Source organism: Oncorhynchus gorbuscha, linkage group LG09 (genome assembly GCF_021184085.1).
Source record: "Oncorhynchus gorbuscha isolate QuinsamMale2020 ecotype Even-year linkage group LG09, OgorEven_v1.0, whole genome shotgun sequence".
Taxonomy (NCBI): domain Eukaryota; kingdom Metazoa; phylum Chordata; class Actinopteri; order Salmoniformes; family Salmonidae; genus Oncorhynchus; species Oncorhynchus gorbuscha.
Window position 1 is genome coordinate 39,217,215 of NC_060181.1, and position 21,673 is coordinate 39,238,887.

The window sequence follows — 21,673 nt, forward strand, 5'->3', positions numbered from 1 at the left end:
TCAACTGCACATCCATACATTAAAAAACATATCGACATCATACAATCAAAATCCTTTTCAATTAACAGACAGGAAGATTCCTCTGTCCAACATCTGCAGGTTTAAAGACATAGGGAGCAACCTGAGAAACTGTTTGAAGAAGAGAGAGAGCGGGAGAAAGCAAAAGGTGGTTGTGGTAGAATGACAGAATTTCATTCATCATCCAACTACTTTTCAGATAAAGCATTGCGTCATACCGTAGATTTTTTCTTCTGTGCTCAGTACATAGACTTGGAATCACTGGCCACTCTAATAACGGAACACTAGTCACTTTAATAATGTTTACATCCTGCTTTACGTATCTCATATGTATATACTGTATTCTATTCTACTGTATTTTAGTCAATGCCACTCCAACATTGCTCAATCTACTATTTATATATTTCTTTATTCCATTCTTTTACTTTTAGATTTGTTGTGTGTATTGCTGTGAATTGTTAGATATTACTGCACTGTTGGAGCTATGAACACACGTTTTGCTACACCCGCAATACCAACTGCTAAATATGTCTATGCGGCCAATAAAATATGATTTGATTTGTGCCAGAAGAACATTAGGGTTTTGTTCATTAGGGCATGCAAAGGGTAATGTTTTACAATGTTTCGCAGTGTAAAATGAAAATGAGCCTTTCTTATTGGCCAAGGTCGAGGTAGTCCCCCTTGTTTCAGTCCGTTTATCTCCATCTGGTGCCTAATGAACACAACCCAGCTTTTTTGGAGGAGGTAGGAAAAGTCACCAATGTAAAAGTCACCAAGTTTCATAATAATGTCATCAGTATGTGTTTGTTTTGCTTTATCATCAAGTGAGCGATTAATCTAAATTATAGAGGGGGATGGCGGTTGTTCAGCTGGAGTCATGGCATCATTAAGTAAAAAACCTCTAGCATCATTACATCTGAGTTGGCTGTCGTCAGTCTGATTTAACACTGTCATCTATCAACCCAGCATGGTGATCATAAAACTCCCTCCCAAGGTGAGGATGGGTTTAGTAAAGGTCGTTTTGGGGCCTTGTTGATTTTTTAGCTCTTGGAGCACCACTGGTAGCCATTGTCTTCTGTTTAAAAACCAATGGCATCAATTCTAATCTTAAAAGGTCAAGTACTACTATCGAGCCCAGATTATTCCTCCTCGTGGATTCACAGACATCATTCATCGAGTGAATAAAGAGGGTGCGAGAAGGAACAGCGAGAGAGCGAAAGAGGGAAAGGGCAATAGGGAGAGAGAGAAGATGGAGGGATAAAAAAAAAACGTTATAAAAAAACATCACTCGTCTGTAAGGCTAGATGGGCTGCTCATCTTCACTCTCCTCCTCCACTTGCTGCTTTGCGACAGGCCGGAGGGCGGTGAGGGGAGAGGAGAAGGCGGCGAGGGGGATGGAGAGAGCAACGGTGAGGGGCATGGAGAGGGGCGAGGTGAGGGGGATGGAGAGGGGCAAGGAGTGGGGTAGTGAGGGGCTACTGCTGCTCCCCGTTCCGCTGCTGCTACTACTACTGCTGCTGTTCACCTCCGCCACCTCCCGCCTCGTGCCCTCGATCCACACCTCCATCTCCTCCTGTGTCGGGGGAGGTGGCGGGGCAGTGGCATGGGGGAAGATGGGAGCTTGGGAGAGAGGGGAAGAGGGGGTGGTCGGGGAGGAGGCAGCGGAGGTTGCCTGGGGTTTGGATGACTTTCGGCTGGTGTTGCTGAAGCTGGCCAGAGGGGGACGTAGCCGGACCCCGCTACGGGTGGAGCCCTCGATGGCCTTTTGCAGCTGGGAGAGAATGGGGTAGTGGGAACAGGGAAAGGGAGGGGACACATTAGAAGAACACAACATTCAATTACGTGAAAATAGCATGATGAGTAGACTCATAAGGCAATTTGACTCAACTCTTACTAAACTGGCAGGTTCCGTCACAAGCAAAAGATAATGAAATACTGTGAAACAGAAGTAGAGAAAGAGATAAAAGAAAGAGAAAAGGACGTTTTCTTACCTCTTTAAGTGCAACAACACCCACCAGTTTTCCGATACTGGTGACATAGGCATGACTCAGGCCCAGTAATGAGAAGAGAGTGTGGGTCTGGGACAGGCAGAAAAGGTCAGACGTCAAATTAGGCCGCAACATTTTGGTATGGCTTCTGTTCTAAGCAAATCCACTCGTATTTCCATGTGTCTAGACATGATGTCAGATACTATATCTCCAAATTGGTATGAATTGGCAGCACTTGAACCAACCTTGTGTAATGATGTCCTCTCCACTAGCTGGAAAGGGGAGGGATCTATTCGGATCTGATCAATTTCCATTGGCTTGTCCATCTCAGCCTCCTCCCATTCTTTGATCTGCTCCAGCCAATCAGACACAATGTCAAGAAACGCAACACTGTAATGGGCTAAAAACACTCTAAAACGCAACCTTCAATGTCAACTGCCTCCATAAGAGATGTATGGATGTTGACACTTTTTAACCCTCTTATGTGTTTCAACATGTTAACCCAGACCCTTTTGACAAGGGTAGCCTAGTCTTTAGAGCATTGGACTAGTAACCGGAAGGTTGCAAGTTCAAATCCCCGAGCTGACAAGGTACAAATCTGTCGTTCTGCCCCTGAACAGGCAGTTAACCCACTGTTCCTAGGCTGTCATTGAAAATAAGAATTTGTTCTTAACTGACTTGCCTATTTAAATAAAGGTAAAAAATATATATTTTTTAAAGTACAAAAGTGTTGGAAAATGTACAAGGCAGCCTACTCTAATAATTTTGCATGGCATCAGGGGAAGTAAGGGTCTTGGGGCTGCACTTAAGTGGACCTGAATGAGATCAGTTACCTCTTCTGGTGTCATCGTATCGGACAGGAGAGGGTTGGCGCAAGGCTCCTGATGAGAGAGAGAGAAAATAGAGGTAAGATAAGATAAAATAAAATAAGATAAGACACTTCCCGAGTAACGTCATGCACACATTTTTAGTCCCCCACTATCTTTGAAGAGTTTCAAGATGAGGTGACGAGAGTCTCTACACTTCTGCTTCCCATAACATAGCTGAGGGCGGTTGTTCTTGAAACCAATAACTCATATTTGTCTCCTCAAAATATATAGAATGATTTGGTTGAATGCAGTGTCAAGAATAACATGTTTTGTGTGGGCTGCATGTTCATCGATGTACTCTTATTGATCTCTGAAGCCAGGCGTTTGTGTGAAATATAACAATAACTTTTCATTATGAAATAGTCATGAGTTTGGGGTGCACAATTCAAACCAAAGGCTGGCCTACCCAGTAGAAAACTGCACAACTACGACAGGTGACAAAATATTAGAATCCTCATTGAATAGGGAGATACAGTAGGTTGACCAAAAGGTGCACATTCAAACCCTGTACTTACAAGTACATCCTTGAGTATCATTAACATGCATTGTTTTTCATATTTGCAGTATAAAATGGTAATATGAAAAGCCAACCAGCCATACCAGGGAAATAATAACCATAAGTCACATGTTGATTAACATATAGAACTAAGAGGGAATATGTTTGACTATGCACACACTCGGAACAATCTCCATTTGCAATTCATGTGAATTCATGTCACACGCAATTAGATAAGAGAGTGTGTGTACGTATAGAGAGCAGAGCTCAGTAATGAGATTCATCCCACGCAAACGTAATGGCTAAATATTTATATTTACCATCTTGAAATATGGTTTTACAATCAAACCACCGAGGATAGAAGATACAGTTGAAGTTGGAAGTTTACATACACTTAGGTTGGAGTCATTAAAACTCATTTTTCAACCACTCCACAAATGTCTTGTCAACAAACGATAGTTTTGGCAAGTCATTTAGGACATCTACTTTGTCCATGACACAAGTCATTTTTCCAACAATTGATTACATTTATAATTCACTGTATCACAATTCCAGTGGGTCAGAAGTTTACATAAACTATGTTGACATTGCCTTTAAAAAGCTTGGAAAGCTCTGTCATGATGATGTCATGGCTTTAGAAGCTTCTGATAGGCTAATTGACATAATTTGACTTAATTGGAGGTGTACCTGTGAATGTATTTCAAGGCCTACCTTCAAACGCAGTGCCTCTTTGCTTGACATCATGGGACAGTCTGGTTCAAACGCATGAAGGTACCACGTTTATCTGTACAATCAATAGTACGCAAGTATAAACACCATGGGACCACGCAGCCGTCATATTGCTCAGGAAGGAGACACTTTCTGTCTCCTAAAGATGAACGTACTTTGGTGTGAAAAGTGCAAATCAATCCCAGAACAACAGCAAAGGACCTTGTGAAGATGCTGGAGGAAACAGGTACAAAAGTATATACATCCACAGTAAAACAAGTCCTATATCAACATAACCTGAAAGGCCACTCAGCAAGGAAGAAGCCACTGCTCCAAAACCGCCATGAAAAAGCCACACTACGGTTTGCAACTGCACACAGGGACAAAGATTGTACTTTCTGGAGAAAAGTCCTGTGGTCTGATGAAACAAAAATAGAACCGTTTGGCCATAATGACCATCGTTATGTTTGGAAGAAAAAGGGGGAGGCTTGCGAGCCAAAGAACACCATCCCAACCGTGAAGCACGGGGGTGACAGCATCATCTTGTGGGAGTGCTTTGCTGCAGGAGGGACTGGTGCACTTCACAAAATAGATGGCATCATGAGGAAAGAAAATGATGTGGATATATTGAAGCAACATCTTAAGACATCAGTCAGGAAGTTAATTTAAAGCTTGGTCGCAAATGGGTCTTCCAAATGGACAATGACCCCAAGCATACTTCCAAATTTGTGCCAAAATGGCTTAAGGACAACAAAGTCAAGGCATTGGAGTGGCCATCGCAAAGCACTGACCTCAATCCCATAGAACATTTTTGGGCAGAACTGTAAAAGCGTGTGCGAGCAAGGAGGCCGACAAACCTGACTCAGTTACACCAGCTCTGTCGGAAGGTATGGGACAAAATTTACCCAACTTATTGTGGGAAGCTTGTGGAAGGAAACCTGAAACGTTTATCCAAGTTAAACCATTTAAAGGCAATGCTACCAAATACTAATTGAGTGTATGTAAACTTCTGACCCACTGGGAATGTGATGAAAGAAATTAAAAAGCTGAATTAAATAATTCTCTCTACTATTATTCTGACATTTCACATTCTTAAAATAAAGTGGTGATCCTAACTGACCTAAGACAGAGACTTTTTACTGGGATTAAATGTCAGCAATTGTGAAAAACTGAGTTGAAATGTATTTGTCAAAGTTGTATGTAAACGCCCGACTTCAACTGTATCTACATCTCAACAGCTCATTTCCCCAGTAATTTATTTGCTGCTCAATTCTCCCTAGTTGCTGCACCAGAAATACTTTAGTGATCGTTAGGAAGATATTGGTGTGTGCACGGCAGTGCTGAGCGATTAGTGCTTTGAGGTTGGTTGGGTTTTTTGTCCGTGCTACAGGCGACAATACCGGTCCACTAATACATGGCGAGTAAAGTCCAAGAGCGCTACTTTGATTAAGTTTTTTTTAAAATACATTTTTTGTGTTTATTATTATTATTAGAACTGTTTTAATGCAGATTTTTCACAGTGCGGTGCAGCGCCTTCAGCACCCTTACTTCCTGTGTCAATGGTTGCACCTCCTTTTGCCCTCAGAACAGCCTCAATTGGTTGGGGGTATGGACTCTACAAGGTGTCACAAGCATTCCACAGGGATGCTGGCCCATATTGACCCCAATGCTTCCCACAGTTGTGTCAAGTTGTGGCTGGATGTCCTTTGGGTGGTGGACCACTCTTGATACACACGTGAAACTGTGAAAACCCCAGCAGCGTTGCAGTTCTTGACACACTCAAACTGGTGCGTCTGACTGCTACTGCCATACCCAGTTCAAAGGCACTTCAATCCTTTGTCTTGCCCATTCACACATACACAATCCATGTCTCAAAATAGTCCTTTAAACCTGTCTCAGTATGGTCAGTCTATGTCATGGAAAGAGAAGGTCTTGTACACAGTGTATATTACATTTGTATTATTTGATTAATTTATTTCATTCCAAGCCACCATCTCATCTCTATAGAGCTGCTGCCTATGCCATCTGACAAAATCACAATTTTAGTAGCCTAGTTCTTCAAAGCAAATAAGGCATATTTTTATGACTGCTGAATACAAACTATGAATCACTTAGATTATGTATTTTCAGGTCGAGATACCTCACGAAGTACCTGCTCTCTATCCCTCTCGATAGCGAGTTCTTCTGTCTCATCTCTCCCTCTTTGTGTCTGCGCCACACAGACTGGACAAGTAGGTGCACAACGGATTATGATCATTGTAGTCAATTACCATGTTTAATGTGCCAGACTAAGTATAATATTCACCTGTTGGAAACTACAACTCCCTACTACATCGCACAGTTCCGGGCTTGATCTGATTTATCTCCAGAGAAAATGTGCATTGAGCTCACAGAAGTAAAAAAACATGGAATTCAAAATAATTGAACCGACGTTGGTCAATTAGTTGTTTAAAAAAACGAACAAGAAAACTGACATGTTGGTTAATCGCCCAGCACTAACGTAGAGTCACAGGCACAGACACAGACATTCTGTACACACACAGTTTTAGACTACCTGTGACTGTCCCTCTGCCTGTCTGTCTCGAGAGGTGAAGATATTCCGTAGAGTTCTCCTAACAGACTGAAGATGGCCCTTTTCTGAAAAGGACAGATGATAAAAGTTGTGATGGACGAAGGCCAAAGTCCTCTACAAAGGTGTCTTGATGTTAAGATTGATAACAAAATAATTCAAAGCTGTATAATAATATGAATATACAATAAGCTGTATAATAATATGAATATACCATAAGCTGTATAATAATATGAATGTACACTAAGCTGTATAATAATATGAATATATACAATAAGCTGTATAATAATATGAATATACAATAAGCTGTATAATAATATGAATATACAATAAGCTGTATAATAATATGAATATACAATAAGCTGTATAATAATATGAATATACAATAAGCTGTATAATAATATGAACATACAATAAGCTGTATAATAATATGAACATACAATAAGCTGTATAATAATATGAATGTACACTAAGCTGTATAATAATATGAATATACCATAAGCTGTATAATAATATGAATGTACACTGAGCTGTATAATAATAGATGACACTGTTGCCAGGCACCCATAGAAGCATTGTTCCATGGAGATGGTTCAACTCACCAGGAGCTGTGTGATTGGACAAGGGCTCCTGTGGTTTAGGAGATGGCAGGGGGCCATTGCTCTCTTCCTGAACTGGGGTACTCTGGGAAATTGAACAAAACAGTAAATTCATCACGTTGACAGCTTAAATAATGGCACAATGCAAGTTCCTTGCAGCAAGGCCCTTCAGTAAGCGTTTTCCAGCTTGTTCCTGTAGATGAACACTTTCTGGTTCCAGGTAGAACCTTGTCACCGAACAAGGAATCCTTTTAGTACCCTTCGTATGTATGCGACTAGGGCTGTGGCGGTCACAAAATTGATTGTCAAGAAAATGACTGCCGGTCTCACAGTAATTGACCGTTAATTAAGATAAATGCATTCAGCATCTCCTGGCTTCCACACAGACTACAAGTCACTGATGCAGACCTTTGGAACATCTACATTTTAAAAAGTCTAATAAATCCATGTAATATAGCCTACACCTTCACGATAAATCCATTATTTATTTTAGACTGGTCTAAAGAAACATGATATGAAGAAAATGTAGTTTAATTCAGAAGAACAAAATAACATACTCTGAGTTGTCCTTATGTTAGGTCCTGATCTGGCTGTGTCATATTTAGCTGATGGGTTGACTGACTTCATGACTCGTAACCGCAGGTGTGGCGGTAATACGGTCACCATAACAACCCTATAGGCGACCAATAAACTTTGATTTGATTGATTTTCTAAGAGTGTGTTTTTGATTCCTCATGAACATTTCCCCTTGGTCTCTCTGACACACCTTATCTCCACTCTCCTCGTCATCTTCATCCACAAAGGCAAAGGATTCCCAGCTCTCTTTGGCATACTGGTTCTGTTCCTGCAAACGCTGTTCCTGCCTGAGGATCCGCCTCTCTGCAGAGAGCCACCAATCACAGAGAGCGTGGAGCTCTGACCGCTCGATGGAGCCCAAAAGGATCATAGAGTCTACAGGAAGAGTCACATGATGATGAACCACTCAAGAAATGAAGACACTGAAATGTATCCTCACGTTCACAAAGAATGCATACATTTTTACCTGTTGAATCCACTAGTGGTATCGTTTTGAGAGAAGTGGAATCCAGGAGGTGTATCAACTCCCTGTAGGTGGACTGTAATGAGAGAAACTTCACTTTCCTAACCATGATGTCCTCCACAAAGATGTTATACTGGCTGTAAGTCAGAAGGAAATGCCAATCATTAATTCATGCTCAACACTTGTGTACTACGGGTGTGTTTATGTTGAAGAATCAAGCATGCTGAGGCGGCCATATTGACTCAAACAACTCATTCTTTTAGCATGAGACCCTCAATGCAACTGGGCCCCCTTAGAGCCAACATGTCACCTTGGTTGCAGCTTCTCTTTGCACACCTGATGTGTCCAAAGCCCAGCTCAGGGAGGTAAGGCAGTTTCTTGATCTGGATGATGGAGTCGTAGAGCGAGGGCTGTAGGCCCTGGGCCACCATGTTAGCCAGAATAACGGCCACCATCATGGGCAGGATGTGGGAGATCTGGCCCGTCAGCTCAAAGCAGATAACCGCCGTGGACACCGTGTGGGTCACCGCCCCGGTCAGTGCCGCCGCTCCTGGGAGTGAGGAGGGAGAAGAGGAAGGAAATGGAAGACAGAGGAAGGGAGAGAGGGATGGGTAGAAAGAGAAAAGGAGAGAAAACAGGCATTTGCAGGTGGAAGGGATGTGTAGATGGATGATCCATAAGAGAGGGGGATATACAAAACAATGGGGGGGGGTGATGGGTGGATGGCAAAAGATGGGAGGGATTAATGGGAAGAGGTAACACACTACTCATAGTTTGTGGACAAGTACAGGAGGGATGGCAGGAGGGAAAGAAGGGATGAGGAATGGGGTGAAGAACAAGGGATGAGGGGTGAGGAAGAGAAACATTATATCAGGGACCCAGGGTTGGTAATGATGTACAGGACGGCATGTGGGAATAGCGAAGGAAGAAAGAGTAAAATGGATGGAATGAAAGGAGCAGAGGAAAAGAGGGGGGTTTGTAGGGTGAGAGAGGGAAGATGAAGGAGATTAATGGTAGCGTATTGGTTTATGGTCACAGAGACAGCAGAGGACAGGAGAGGGGGAACAGACAGTGACATTTCACTGTCACACCAAATGGGGATGACGGGCAGGCACTGACTGAGACAGGGAGAGGAGGAGGTGGAAAGGGAGACTAACCAATGACTGCGTACCCTCCTGGGATGATGCGGTACAAGATTCCATCAAACAGAATCCCATCGGGGAAGAGGGCAGCCATGATCTCCCCCACGAGCCGGCCAAAAGAGGCTCCTGGGGGGGGGGACAAATGGTGGATATGGGAGGCGGAATGTCATGTTTACTTTGCATGTTGGCTATATGATGTTTAGACACCCCCCCCTCCCCTCCCCCCCTCCCCCCAGGACTGTAGGCTTTTGGGTCACTCTCTCTGTCAATTTATTTGAACAAAGAAATGTAAAAAATGGATAATGGAATTTGTGTTCATATTACAACTAATAACATATGATAATCTTGTGCTTCTGTTTACCGAGTATGAAGACAGGCATGAAGGCTCCAGAAGGGATGGGCATCGTCGTCGAAACAGCAGACATCCAAAACTGGGACATGGATGGAATTCAATTAGTAACTGAGCAGAGTTAATGCATCTTAGCACTTCCACAAAAGTATAGAGGATTTGACTTGAATTGTTTTTTTCAAATACTAGACTACATTCCCGACTAGTCTATTCGGTGACATTTCTCCAATCCAATAATGCCATTGTGACAAGATACACATCACTATCTCCTCGATGGGAAATACTAATCCTACTGATGCTAACACTCACAGTATTGCACTCTTATCCTCCAGTACACTCAGTGGAAATCTCTAGGCAACTATGTCGAGTTTGATACTGATGGAGTGCTAAGGATTACATCTCCACCACAGTCTCTCTGAGGGAGATTCTTATTCTACTGAGATGAGTGACTCAACCAGGAGTCCGCCATTGTACTGAGTGGCGCTATGTGCAACATGTGACCATACTGACAAGCGCTACAGGGTGGAAAAGAAAGAGGGAGGAGGGAGCAGGGGAATGAGGAAGGGTACCTTCATGACGAAGAAGAGCAGGAGGATGACAAAGACGCTGACGTCGGGGTGCAGCCAGGCAGAGGAGCGCCCCAGGCCGGGGGAAGGGGGGGAGCCCCATATTTTGGTCCAGGTGAAGTTGTCGAACAGGGAGTTGATGCATTCTCTGGGCATTAGCTGGCGGTGGCATGAAAGAAGGGAAAGGAAGATGGAAAACGTAATGGCAAGAACTCGCCCCACGGACGCACAATTGGCCTAGCGTCGTCCGGGTTAGGGAGGGTTTGGCCGGTAGGGATGTCCTTGTCTCATCGCGCACCAGCGACTCCTGTGGCGGGCCGGGTGCAGTGCATGGTAACCAAAGTCGCCAGGTGCACGGTGTTTCCTCCGACACATTGGTGCGGCTGGCTTCCGGGTTGGATGCGCACTGTGTTAAGAAGCAGTGCGGCTTGGTTGGGTTGTGTATCGGAGTACGCGTGACTTTCAACCTTAGTCTCTCCCGAGCCCGTACGGGAGTTGCAGCGATGAGACAAGATAGTAACTACTAATAATTGGATACTACGAAATTGTGGAGAAAAAGGGGGTAAAAATTCAAATAAAATAAAAATAGTGTTAATGAAAAATAGGGTTAAAAAGTGTTAATGAAAAAGTGTTAAAAACAGTAAAGGTGCAATTGTGTTAAAATGTGTAATGAATAGTTTAATATATACAGTACCAGTCATAAGTTTGGACACACCTTTCTATTTTTTATATTGCAGAATAATAGTGAAGACATCAAGACTATGGAATCATGTAGTAATTAAAGTGTTAAACAAATATATTTTATATTTGAGATTCTTAATAGTAGCCACCATTTGATGACACTCTTGGCATTTTCTCAACCAGCTTCATGAGATAGTCACCTGGAATGCATTTCAATTAACAGGTGTGCCTTTGTAAAAGTTCATTTGTGGCATTTCTTTCCTTCTTAATGCGTTTGAGCCAATCAGTTGTGTTGTGACAAGGTAGGGGTGGTATACAGGAGGTAGCCCTATTTGGTAAAAGACCAAGCCCATATTATGTCAAGAACAGCATCAAATAAGCAAAGAGATACTTTAAGACATGAACATTTCTAAAACGTTTAAAGTGTCTTTATTAAGTGCAGTCGCAAAAACCATCAAGGCCTATGACGAAACTGGCTCTCGTGAGGACCGCCACAGGAGAGGAAGACCCAGATTTACCTCTGCTGCAGAGGATAAGTTCATTGAAGCTACCAGCCTCAGAAATTGCAGCCCAATTTCTTTTCCACCCCGTAGCGTTTGTCAGTATAGTCACACATTGCACAGAGCGCCACAAAGTAGCAGACACATCTCAACATCAACTGTTTAGAGGAGACTGCATGAAGCAAGCCATCATGGTTGCATTGCTGCAAATAAACCATTACCCAAGGACTCCAATAAGAAGAGGAGACTTTATTGCACCAAGAAACACGAGCAATGGACATTAGACCGGTGTAAATCTGTCCTTTGGTCTGATGAGTCCAACTTTGAGATTTTTGGTTCCAACCGCCGTGTCTTTGTGAGATGCAGAGTAGGTGAATGGATGACCTCCGCATGTGTGGTTCCCCCCGTGAAGCATGGAGGAAAATGTGTGATGGTGTGGGGGCTGCTCTGCTGGTGACACTGTCTGTGATCGATTTAGAATTCAAGGCACACTTAACCAGCATGGCTACCACAGCATTCTGAAGAAGGAGAGTGATGGAGTGCTGCATCACCTGACATCAACCCAATTGAGATGGTTTGGGATGAGTTGGACCGCAGTGTGAAGGAAAAGCAGACAACAAGTGCGCAGCGTTCAAGACTGTTGGAGAAGTATTCCTTGTGAAGCTAGTTGAGAGAATGCCAAGAGTGTTTAAATCTGTCATCAAGGCAAAGGGTGGCTACTTTGAAGAATCTCAAATCTCAAATATATTTTGATTTGTTTAACATTTGTTTTTTTGGTTACTACATGATTCCATATGTGTTATTTCATAGTTTATGTCTTCACTATTATTCTACAATGTAGAAAAATAGTAAAAATAAAGAAAAACCCTAGAATGAGTAGGTGTGTCTAAACTTTTGACTGGTACTGTATATATAAATGTCGAATCATATTTTGACAAAACCAACTGTACTGTAGTCAGAACTCGTTCAAAATACTGCAGATGAAGATTGCTTTGTGTGCAAATATGTCAACCTGTAGGCCTATTCAATATAGTTCCAAAAGAGAGGTTTTGAAATAATTGCCAATACTGTACTGTGAGCATAATGGTCTGTTTTGGAACCACCTCGGCATTTTAACACGGTAGAAATGGGGCACAAGTTTCATCTTTAAAAAATGCTAAACATCGTAGCTTGAGGGTGAAGATCCCACTGCACACAGGTGTTTCTGACTGCTTTAAACACACCTAATAAGGCACTAACTATGCAGGCTATTTTAAGGGGTCTCAAAACACAAGATTAACCTAGGGCATTTTTCTGAATGGCTGGGCAAAGAGGCTTCTTCAATTAATATCCAGCTAATACTGAACATCTAGATTACACAGTCCAGGTTTAACCTGGGTGCCAACTCCTTGTAGAATTGTCTTGAGACCAGAAACAGACTGCTACTAGCAGCCAGCCCACTGGGCACAGACGTGAGTGCAGAGTCTAGTTTTGATTTACATTTGGTTGAGTTGTCGACTAACGTGAATTCAACCCCAAAATAATGTATGTTAAAAGTTGGGTGACAAAAGCGACGTGAATTACTTTTTTTCCACGTTGATTTGTTTTCCACGTTGACTCAACGTCATCACATAGAATGTTTGGGTTGAAATGACGTGGAAACCATGTTGAGTCAAATATATTTGTGCCTAGTGGGTATTTTTAGTTATGAGAAAGCCCCAAAATTCCCAATTGACATATTTTGGTAAATAGTTATACTCGTTAGATGATCCTATGAATGTTGATCTGCAGTGACACTTTTCATGATTGAGAAAAGTAGGTAACAGTCGCATTTAAGCTAAACAAAACAATATTGGTAACACTTTATAATAACTTATGCTTATTCATCAAAGTGTTGTGAAGTGTTACTAACATGTTTTCAAGTCCCAATAAACAGGGACTTCTACAGAGCATATTCATAGTGAGAGATGAAACAAAAATTGGCAAATACAATTATATTTGAACTCTGACCTCTCCAGCCATGAACTGTCCAAATCCAGGGGGAAAGGTCAAGCTGGCTATCACTAAGGTCACAACACCGGGGAAAATCAGTCGGCTGGGGAAAGAAAAGGGATTAAAAACTCTATGTTCCAACCCTATGTCCCTGTGGTTCTCTGTAGCTCGGCTAGTAGAGCACGCTTCGGCACTTGCAATGGCAGGATAGTGGGTTCGATACCTGGGACCACCCTTGCGTAAAATGTATGCACACATGACTGTAAATAGCTTTGGATAAAAATGTCTGCTAAGTGGCATACAGCATACATTGCCTTCAGAAAGTATTCACACCCTGTTACTTTTTCCACATTTTGTTGTGTTACAGCCTGAATTTAAAATGGATTTCATTTAGATTTTGTGCCACTGATTTACACACAATAACCCAGCAGTGTAAAAGTGGAATTCTGATTTTAAAAAATTTTTAGAAATTAATAAAAAATGATGTTTGGTCAAGCCTAAATAACGTTCGGAGTAACAATTAGCTTAACAAGTCAGAAAATAAGTTGCATGGACTAATTCTCTGTGCAATAATGGTGTTTAACATAATTGTTTTATGACTATCTCATCTCTGTACCCCACACATACAATCATCTGTAATGTCCCTTAGTCGAGCAATGAATTTCAAGCACAGATTCTACGACAAAGACCAGGGAGGTTTTACAATGCCTTGCAAAGAAGGACACCTATTGGAAGATAACAAAAAAAACAGACATTGAGTATCCCTTTGAGCATGGAGAAATGATTATTTACACTTTGGATGGTGTATCAATACACCCAGTCACTACAAAGATACAGGTGGAGGCTCCTCAGAGGGGGAAGAGGAGGACCATCCTCAGTGAACTTCATAAAAACAAACATTTTAAAACATTTAAAAACGTTATCCTTTTTAGATAAAACTATGCAAAATTTAATCACACGCTGCTAAAACAAAACAGGGATAAACATACCTGAATTTGTCCAATAGAAACTCATATTTGCAACTGTTGGACTAATGATTACACCCTATATCAGCTAGATGCAGGCAAGAGTGGTAGGTGGTATTGACTGTGTCACTGTCTGTCCATGTGTCACTGTCTATCACCTCAAACTTCTCTCTCAACCTGTGTGCACTTAGGTTGTAAACTTTCATTCATAGGCTAGGTTGCAGCAACCTCATGATGGGTACAGGGAAAATGTGAGTATCATGTAGTAGCCTAAACCTATCACTGTTACATGGAACTGGGTGAATAGAATATGAATAACAGTCATCCAATACGCTGTAATAGAAAATAAGGCCATGCTCATGAGAAGAACATTTTTCTTTGTCCTCCCTCATCTTAAATGGCACTGACGGCCACTGAAAGATACAGGCGTCCTTCCTAACTCAATTGATGGAGAGGAAGGAAACCGCTCAGGGATTTCACCATGAAGCCAAATGGGGATTTTAAACCAGTTACAGAGTTTAATGACTGTAATGGGAGAAAACGGAGGATGTATCAACAACATGGTAGTTACTCCACAATGCTAACCTAAATGACCGAGGGAATCGAAGGAAGACTGTACATAATACAAATATTGCAAAACATGCATCCTGTTTGCAATAAGGCACTAAAGTAATACTGCATAAAATGTGACAAAAAAATGCACTTTTTGTCCTAAATACAAAGCATTTTGTTTGGTGCAAATCCAACACAACACATCACTGACTTACCACTCTTCATATTTTCAAGCATGGTGGTGGCTGCATCATGTATGCTTGTCATCAGCAAGCACTAGTGAGTTTTTTAGGATAAAAAGAAAAGGAATAGAGCTAAGCACAGGCAAGGTCCTAGAGGAAAACCTGCTTCGGTATGCTTTTTTCCCCAAAAGACACTGGGAGACAAATCCTCCTTTCAGCAGGACAATAATCTAAAACACAAGGCTAAATGTACACTGGAGTTACTTACCAAGATGACATCAAATGTTCCTGAGTGGCCTAGTTACAGTGTGGACTTAAATTGGCTTGAAAATCTATGGCAAGACTTGAAAATGGATGTCTAGCACTGCTCAACCACCAACTAGACCAGAGCTTGGAGTTTAAAAAGAGAAATAATGGGCCAATATTGTACAATCCAGCTTTGCAAAGGTCTTACCCAGAGAGACTATAATCGCTGCCAACGGTGATTCTAACATGTATTAACTGAGGGGGTTGAACACTTATCTAACCAAAGTATGTTAGTGCTTTTTTTGTCTAAGCATTTTTCTTCCACTTTGAGTAGTTTGTGTAGATTGTTGACACAAAAAAAAGACAATTAAATCCATTTTAATCCCACTTTGCTACACAACAAAATGGCGAATAAGACACGGGGTGTGAATACTTTACGATGGCACTATATAATCCTCTGAATATAACTGCACCCTATGCCATAATACCCTCTTCACAAATGTCCTGTTTCTCCTCCTATAAGATAACTTCCCTCTTTCTCCCAGTAGGACAGGCCTAAGAACAAGCACCAATTTAACACTCTCAAAGCTGACAATATAATTACATCCTCCTGGTCTCTGTTGGTCTAATTCCAGTGCTCCCATCCATCATCTTCCCCACAGTGTAACTATGTTCAGCTCTGACAAAAGCAGCTGCACTGGTTGCTGCTAAACCATTCATTTCTATTGGAGCGAGAGTGTAACTAGTTTCTTTTTCAGAGACCACTAATTGCTTATAGATGGATCGATCAATGTCTGGATGATGGTTTGATTGTCTGTTCTTGTAAAACGCACCAGTCGGCAACACAATTTTGTTTGGAGAAAGACAATGGATGATTCTATTCTATTCTCTTCCATTCTACTAAGCCCCTAGCCTGATCCTCCCCAATTCAGGTTTGCATTTTCCTCATGTGTCTCATCAAAATACACCACCCCCGTCCCTTTAACTCACTGTCTGGTGAGGAAGCGTGTCATGGCGTTGGGTTTCCTCATGAACAGCACCACCTGGCGGTTCAGCCAGACGAAGAAGGCCCCCAGGAAGCCGCAGGAGATCCTGCAGTGACAACCACCAGCACCTTTACCTCACTCACTCTCAAGGTTCAAATAAGAACAAGAGAAGGTACATTTTCGGAATAATATACAGTATGTGTGCCTGCTTCAGATGTACGTTTAGTTGGTGTCGACCTAGCCTGTAATATCGTTTTTTCTAGATCTGTAATCTAGGAAGCTGAAGCAAGCACACTGGCAAGCAAAACCATACACGCCATCTCCGTTCTTAAAATAACTACCAATGTAAGAGCTTTATGGCACATAGAATGAGGTTAGGCATTCATGTTGGGTTACGACAACGAACTACACACAGTGTGGTCACCGTGCCCTCACCACGCTCCTGGGGGCTCTCGACCCTTTCTCTCACCCGATGATGGCAAATGCAGGCAGCTCCTGGAGGTCAAAGGGGAAGTCCATGCGGAACTTGGTGCGGAAGAGAGCAGTGATGGTGACTGTGGAGGACGAAAAGACAGGGGGTGCAGGGAAATAGAGAGTTTTAGAACTTATACACGAACATTATACTATTTATCATGTATAGTTTCACAGAAATTCACATCCCTTCACATTTTCCACATTTTGTTGTGTCACAGCCCGCAATACCTCCTCGTGCATGTAGTTCATGGACCCACCTGCATCTTTGTTGAACACAGAGAGCACTCTGAATATGAAGGCACTGAAGGTGGCGGCAAAATAGCCTCTCCAGTAGTTCCTCACAGCAAAGTAAGTGGACGTCACCTCGATACTGAACAGCACCCCTGGTGGAGCGGCAGGATCAAAGCAAGAGAGAGGTCAAATATCAGTCAGACGTCATATCAGAAAATGTGGCACATAGTTCAACTCCAGATCGCATATTGCATTTTGAAGACTTGCCATGACGACCTGTCACAAATACACGTAACTGAGGCCATTTCAACACCGTGCCTATATTGATTGTCAGACACATGACAATTGCTTGAGCTGATTTTGTAGCTTGCTTTATACTAGATGGATGGAAGGTGAATCGAAAAGGAAAACAGTGTTGTACCTCCAAGAGGGGTACCGAAACAGCAACCCACCCCAACCGCACAGCCAACTGTAAGGATGTCTGTGTAGCAGTATGGGCTCTACTGACACACAGAGAGACGGTGACAGAGAGAGGGCAGCAGAGATGTAGAGCGGAAGGGACAGACAGACAGACAGACAGAGGGAAAGGGGATCCCATACAAGTAGACAAGGAACCGAGGGAGGAAAAGAGAACCTCATTGGAAAAACATCTAAAAGTATAATGCGAAGTGATCTGACAAAACTGTAATGTCCGTGTTCTCAATGTTGGTCAAGTAACTGCTCACCTGATGGACTCCCGAGAAGAACATCATACACTTGCTCAGCACAGCAGCACAGATGCTGGCGATGTGAACAAACGGGCCCTTGGGAAGAAAAAGTGGAAGACAAGGGGACAGAAACAAGGAAACTTGTAGTGGCTTTTTAGATAGCTGTAATCAGGGAATCAGATGTGAGTGTGTGTAACCCACCTCTTTCCCTACTGGCATCCCACTGCCCAGACCTGCAGTCAGACCAATGACCTTGGCAGTAAAAGCCCTGACAGTCAGATACTCCTTCAACACTACCCCTCTGAGAATGGTCTTCAGCTCAGGAATACCAGAGCCTGAGAGAGAGAAAGAGAGAGAGACAGAGAGAGAGAGAGAGAGAGAGAGAGAGAGAGAGAGAGAGAGAGAGAGAGAGAGAGAGAGAGAGAGAGAGAGAGAGAGAGAGAGAGAGAGAGAGAGAGAGAGAGAGAGAGAGAGAGAGAGAGAGAGAGACAGAGACAGAGAGCAAAAGAGAGAGCAAGAGATAGCGAGACAGACAGACAGACAGACAGGGTGGGGAGGTGAAAAGAGGTCAGGGAAGAGGTAGAATTACAAAATTGCTGTTTTACAGGAAAACCAAATATATGTTTGTCTCAGAACAACAAGGAAAGGTCATAGCTCTAGATAGACAGTGAGGTCATCAGTGTGTGAGGTACACAAGCAGAGAGGGGAGAAGATCAATGGATAACGGACTGTGGGTAACAGGTCATTAGGGGTGGAGGGTGATGGGGAAAGTAAGCAGTAAGCATTGAGTGAGTGAGCGGGTACACACCGATGGCTTGTGGGGCGACCAGGTGGCAGAAGAAGGAGGCGAACATGATGAGCGCCATGGGATAGCTGACCCAAGCCAGGTACTGGAGCAGGACATTACCCCTCAGCTCCCAGTGAATCCACTTATACACTGACAGGGGGGAGTGAAATTGAGGGGAGGGGTGAAAGTGAGGCATGTGAAGGGATGTGAGAAAAAGCAGGAAGGTAGAGGAGCAGGTGAGCAAAACAGAAAGGGGAAGGATGAAGGGCAATAGGGAGGAGGGGGAGGAGGAAATGAGGGGAAGACACAGAAAAAGGGGTGAAGATGAGGGAAGAGGATGGAGGATAAGGTAAGGGGGGTGAGAAGAGAGGAGAAAGGGAAGTTGGTTATGACAGGGCAGACACTGACACAGACAGTTACAAAGAAAATACACTAAGATGCCCTATTTCTTGGATGAACTGTCAATCCATCTGGACTGACAGATGTCCTTTCCCTTTGTAGATGTTTCTCTTGCCATTAGTAATATTCTGTGAGAGAGGCACTGACTTGCTTAGTTTCACCCGTGTTTCATCGAAATGTACACTGTAAAAAAAGATATTGAGATTCAGTCAAAATGACTAGTTTTATCTAGCCAAGTCAACTCAATTTGTTACATTTGTTGAGTTGACAAAATATTAAGTTTAAAATGTCAAAGCTTATCAAATCGAGTTAACAAAAACAATGTTTACTCAACTTAGAAATTCACAACCATGAAGTCAAATCAACTGAAGCAACAGACCCCTTGACCTTTTCCACATGTTGTTACGTTACAGCCTGATTCTAAAATGGATTAAATAGTCCCCCCCCCCCTCATCAATCTACACACAATAACCCATAATGAACAAAGCAAAAACAGGTGTTTATAAATGTATACACATTTATAAAAAATAATAATAATGAAATATCACATTTACATAAATATTGAGAACCTTTACTCAGTACTTTGTTCAAGCACCTTTGGCAGCAATTACAGCCTTGAGTCTTCTTAGGTATGACGCTACAAGCTTGGCACACCTGTATTTGGGGAGTTTCTCCCATTATTCTCTGCAGATGCTCTCAAGCTCTGTCAAGTCTGATGCAGAGCGTCTCTGCACAACTATTGTCAGGTCTCTCCAGAGATGTTTGATCGGGTTCAAGTCCGGGCTCTGGCTGGGCCACTCAAGGACATTCAGACACTTGTTCCGAAACCACTCCTGGGTTGTCTTGGCTGTGCACTTAGGGTTTTTGTCCTTTCGGAAGGTGAATTGTTGCCCTGGTCTGAGGTCCTGAGCGCATATGCAGCAGCTTTCCATCAATGATCTCTCTGTACTTTGCTCCATTCATTTTTCCCTTGATCCTGACTAGTCTACCAGTCAGTGCCGCTGAAAAAACATCCCCACAGCATGATGCTGCCACTACCATGCTTCACCAAAGGGATGGTGCCAGGATTCCTCTAGATGTGATGCTTGGCACAAATACATCAATCTTGGACTCATCAGACCAGAGTATGTTGTTTCTCATGGTCTGAGAGTCCTTTAGGTGCCTTTTGGCAAACGTCAATCGTGTGGTCATGTGTCTTTTACTGAGGAGTGGTTTCCGTCTGGCCACTGTACCACAAAGGCCTGATTGGTGTAGTGCTGCAGAGATGGTTGTCCTTCTGGAAGGTTCTCACATCTCCACAGAGGAACTCTGGAGCTCTGTCAGAGTGACCATCGGGTTCTTGGTCACCTCCCTGACCAAGGCCCTTCTCCCCCGATTGCTCAGTTTGGCTGGGCGGCCAGCTCTAGGAATAGTCTTGGTGGTTCCAAACTTCTTCCATTTAAGAATGATGGAAGCCACTGTGTTCTTGGTGATCTTCAATGCTGTAGAAATGTTTTGGTACCCTTCTCCGGATCTGTGCCTCAATACAACGAAACTCAACAGTCAATTCCTTCAACCTCATGGCTTGGTTTCTGCTCTGATTTGCACTGTCAACTGTGGGACCTTATATAGACAGGTGTGTTCCTTTCCAAGTTATGTCTAATCAATTGAATTAAAGTTGTAGAAACATCGCAAGGATGATCAATGGTAACAGGATGCACCAGAGCTCAATTTCGAGTCTCCTGGCAAAGGGTCTGAACATGTAAATAGGTTTTATCTGTTTTTATTTTGTATAAATGTGCAAAAATGTCTAAAAACATTTTTTCACTTTGTCATTATGGGATACTGTGTGTAGATTGCTGGGATTTTTTTTATTTGATTTAATCCATTTTAGAATAAGGCTGTAAAGTAACAAAATGTGAAAAAAGAGGAGGGGTCTGAATACTTTCCGAATGCTCTGTAACAGTAGTGCTGACTGAAAGTGTCAAGTTCAGATGACTTCAACATATTTTGGGGGGGGGGGCCGAGCTCATTACAATAATATCCAGCATGCTTTACAACCGTTCATTTTTATATTTACATTTTTTTTTACATTTAGCAGACACTTTTATCCAGAGCGACTTCAGTTGAAGGTAGATTCCAAAGAATAACAAGGTAAACGTTTCTGTCATTGTTGCTGAGAATGCCATTGCAGTTGAAGTGATCTGTTGATTTGTTGACATTACTCAGTACACTGAAAAACTCACACATGGTGAAGTGACAGACGGGAGGGTAATGATCCTTACTGAAATCTCTATTATATCATTTCAAAGACTTAGTCATTTTCAAAGTAGTTGTTTCAACTGTATAGGAAGTTGACACAACTTTACATTTTAAGGCAGCCTGGTTGCAAATTTAAAACAACTTATACAACAAGTTATTAAATACTAATTTGTGAGTTACACTTACTTTACTAGGTTAAAGTAACATTAGAATAAGTAAACTCCACACAAAATCCAGATTGGACTTGAAATCCAATTTTAAGGCAGCTTGGTAACAAACTTTTGTAAGCTATACAGTGTACAGATGTGTATCGTCCACGTATCAGAGAAAATTTACTCTGTAAATTATATATCATCACTGAAAGGTATTATATGAAATTTGCACAGTAGCGGGCCAAGAACAGAGCCT

The 21,673-nt window shown here is 42.4% G+C and overlaps 1 protein-coding gene across 1 annotated transcript in view; it reads right to left on the minus strand.

The window, feature by feature from the left end:
- Nucleotides 1-412: 412 nt before the first annotated feature.
- Nucleotides 413-21,673, minus strand: part of LOC124043572 (chloride channel protein 1-like) — a 35,939-nt gene continuing 14,678 nt past the window's right edge. The window contains exons 4-23 of the mRNA XM_046362286.1: nucleotides 18,647-18,775; nucleotides 18,040-18,173; nucleotides 17,857-17,934; nucleotides 17,553-17,631; nucleotides 17,158-17,283; nucleotides 16,896-16,980; nucleotides 16,431-16,532; nucleotides 13,514-13,598; nucleotides 10,347-10,502; nucleotides 9,790-9,859; nucleotides 9,444-9,554; nucleotides 8,623-8,836; nucleotides 8,290-8,423; nucleotides 8,014-8,198; nucleotides 7,251-7,332; nucleotides 6,634-6,716; nucleotides 2,840-2,887; nucleotides 2,252-2,356; nucleotides 2,010-2,096; nucleotides 413-1,789 (exon numbers count right to left, since the gene is read on the minus strand). Of these exons, the coding sequence (XP_046218242.1) occupies nucleotides 1,319-1,789; nucleotides 2,010-2,096; nucleotides 2,252-2,356; nucleotides 2,840-2,887; nucleotides 6,634-6,716; nucleotides 7,251-7,332; nucleotides 8,014-8,198; nucleotides 8,290-8,423; nucleotides 8,623-8,836; nucleotides 9,444-9,554; nucleotides 9,790-9,859; nucleotides 10,347-10,502; nucleotides 13,514-13,598; nucleotides 16,431-16,532; nucleotides 16,896-16,980; nucleotides 17,158-17,283; nucleotides 17,553-17,631; nucleotides 17,857-17,934; nucleotides 18,040-18,173; nucleotides 18,647-18,775 (2,564 nt within the window). The 3' untranslated portion in view covers nucleotides 413-1,318. The remainder of the gene's footprint in view (nucleotides 1,790-2,009; nucleotides 2,097-2,251; nucleotides 2,357-2,839; nucleotides 2,888-6,633; nucleotides 6,717-7,250; nucleotides 7,333-8,013; nucleotides 8,199-8,289; nucleotides 8,424-8,622; nucleotides 8,837-9,443; nucleotides 9,555-9,789; nucleotides 9,860-10,346; nucleotides 10,503-13,513; nucleotides 13,599-16,430; nucleotides 16,533-16,895; nucleotides 16,981-17,157; nucleotides 17,284-17,552; nucleotides 17,632-17,856; nucleotides 17,935-18,039; nucleotides 18,174-18,646; nucleotides 18,776-21,673) is intronic.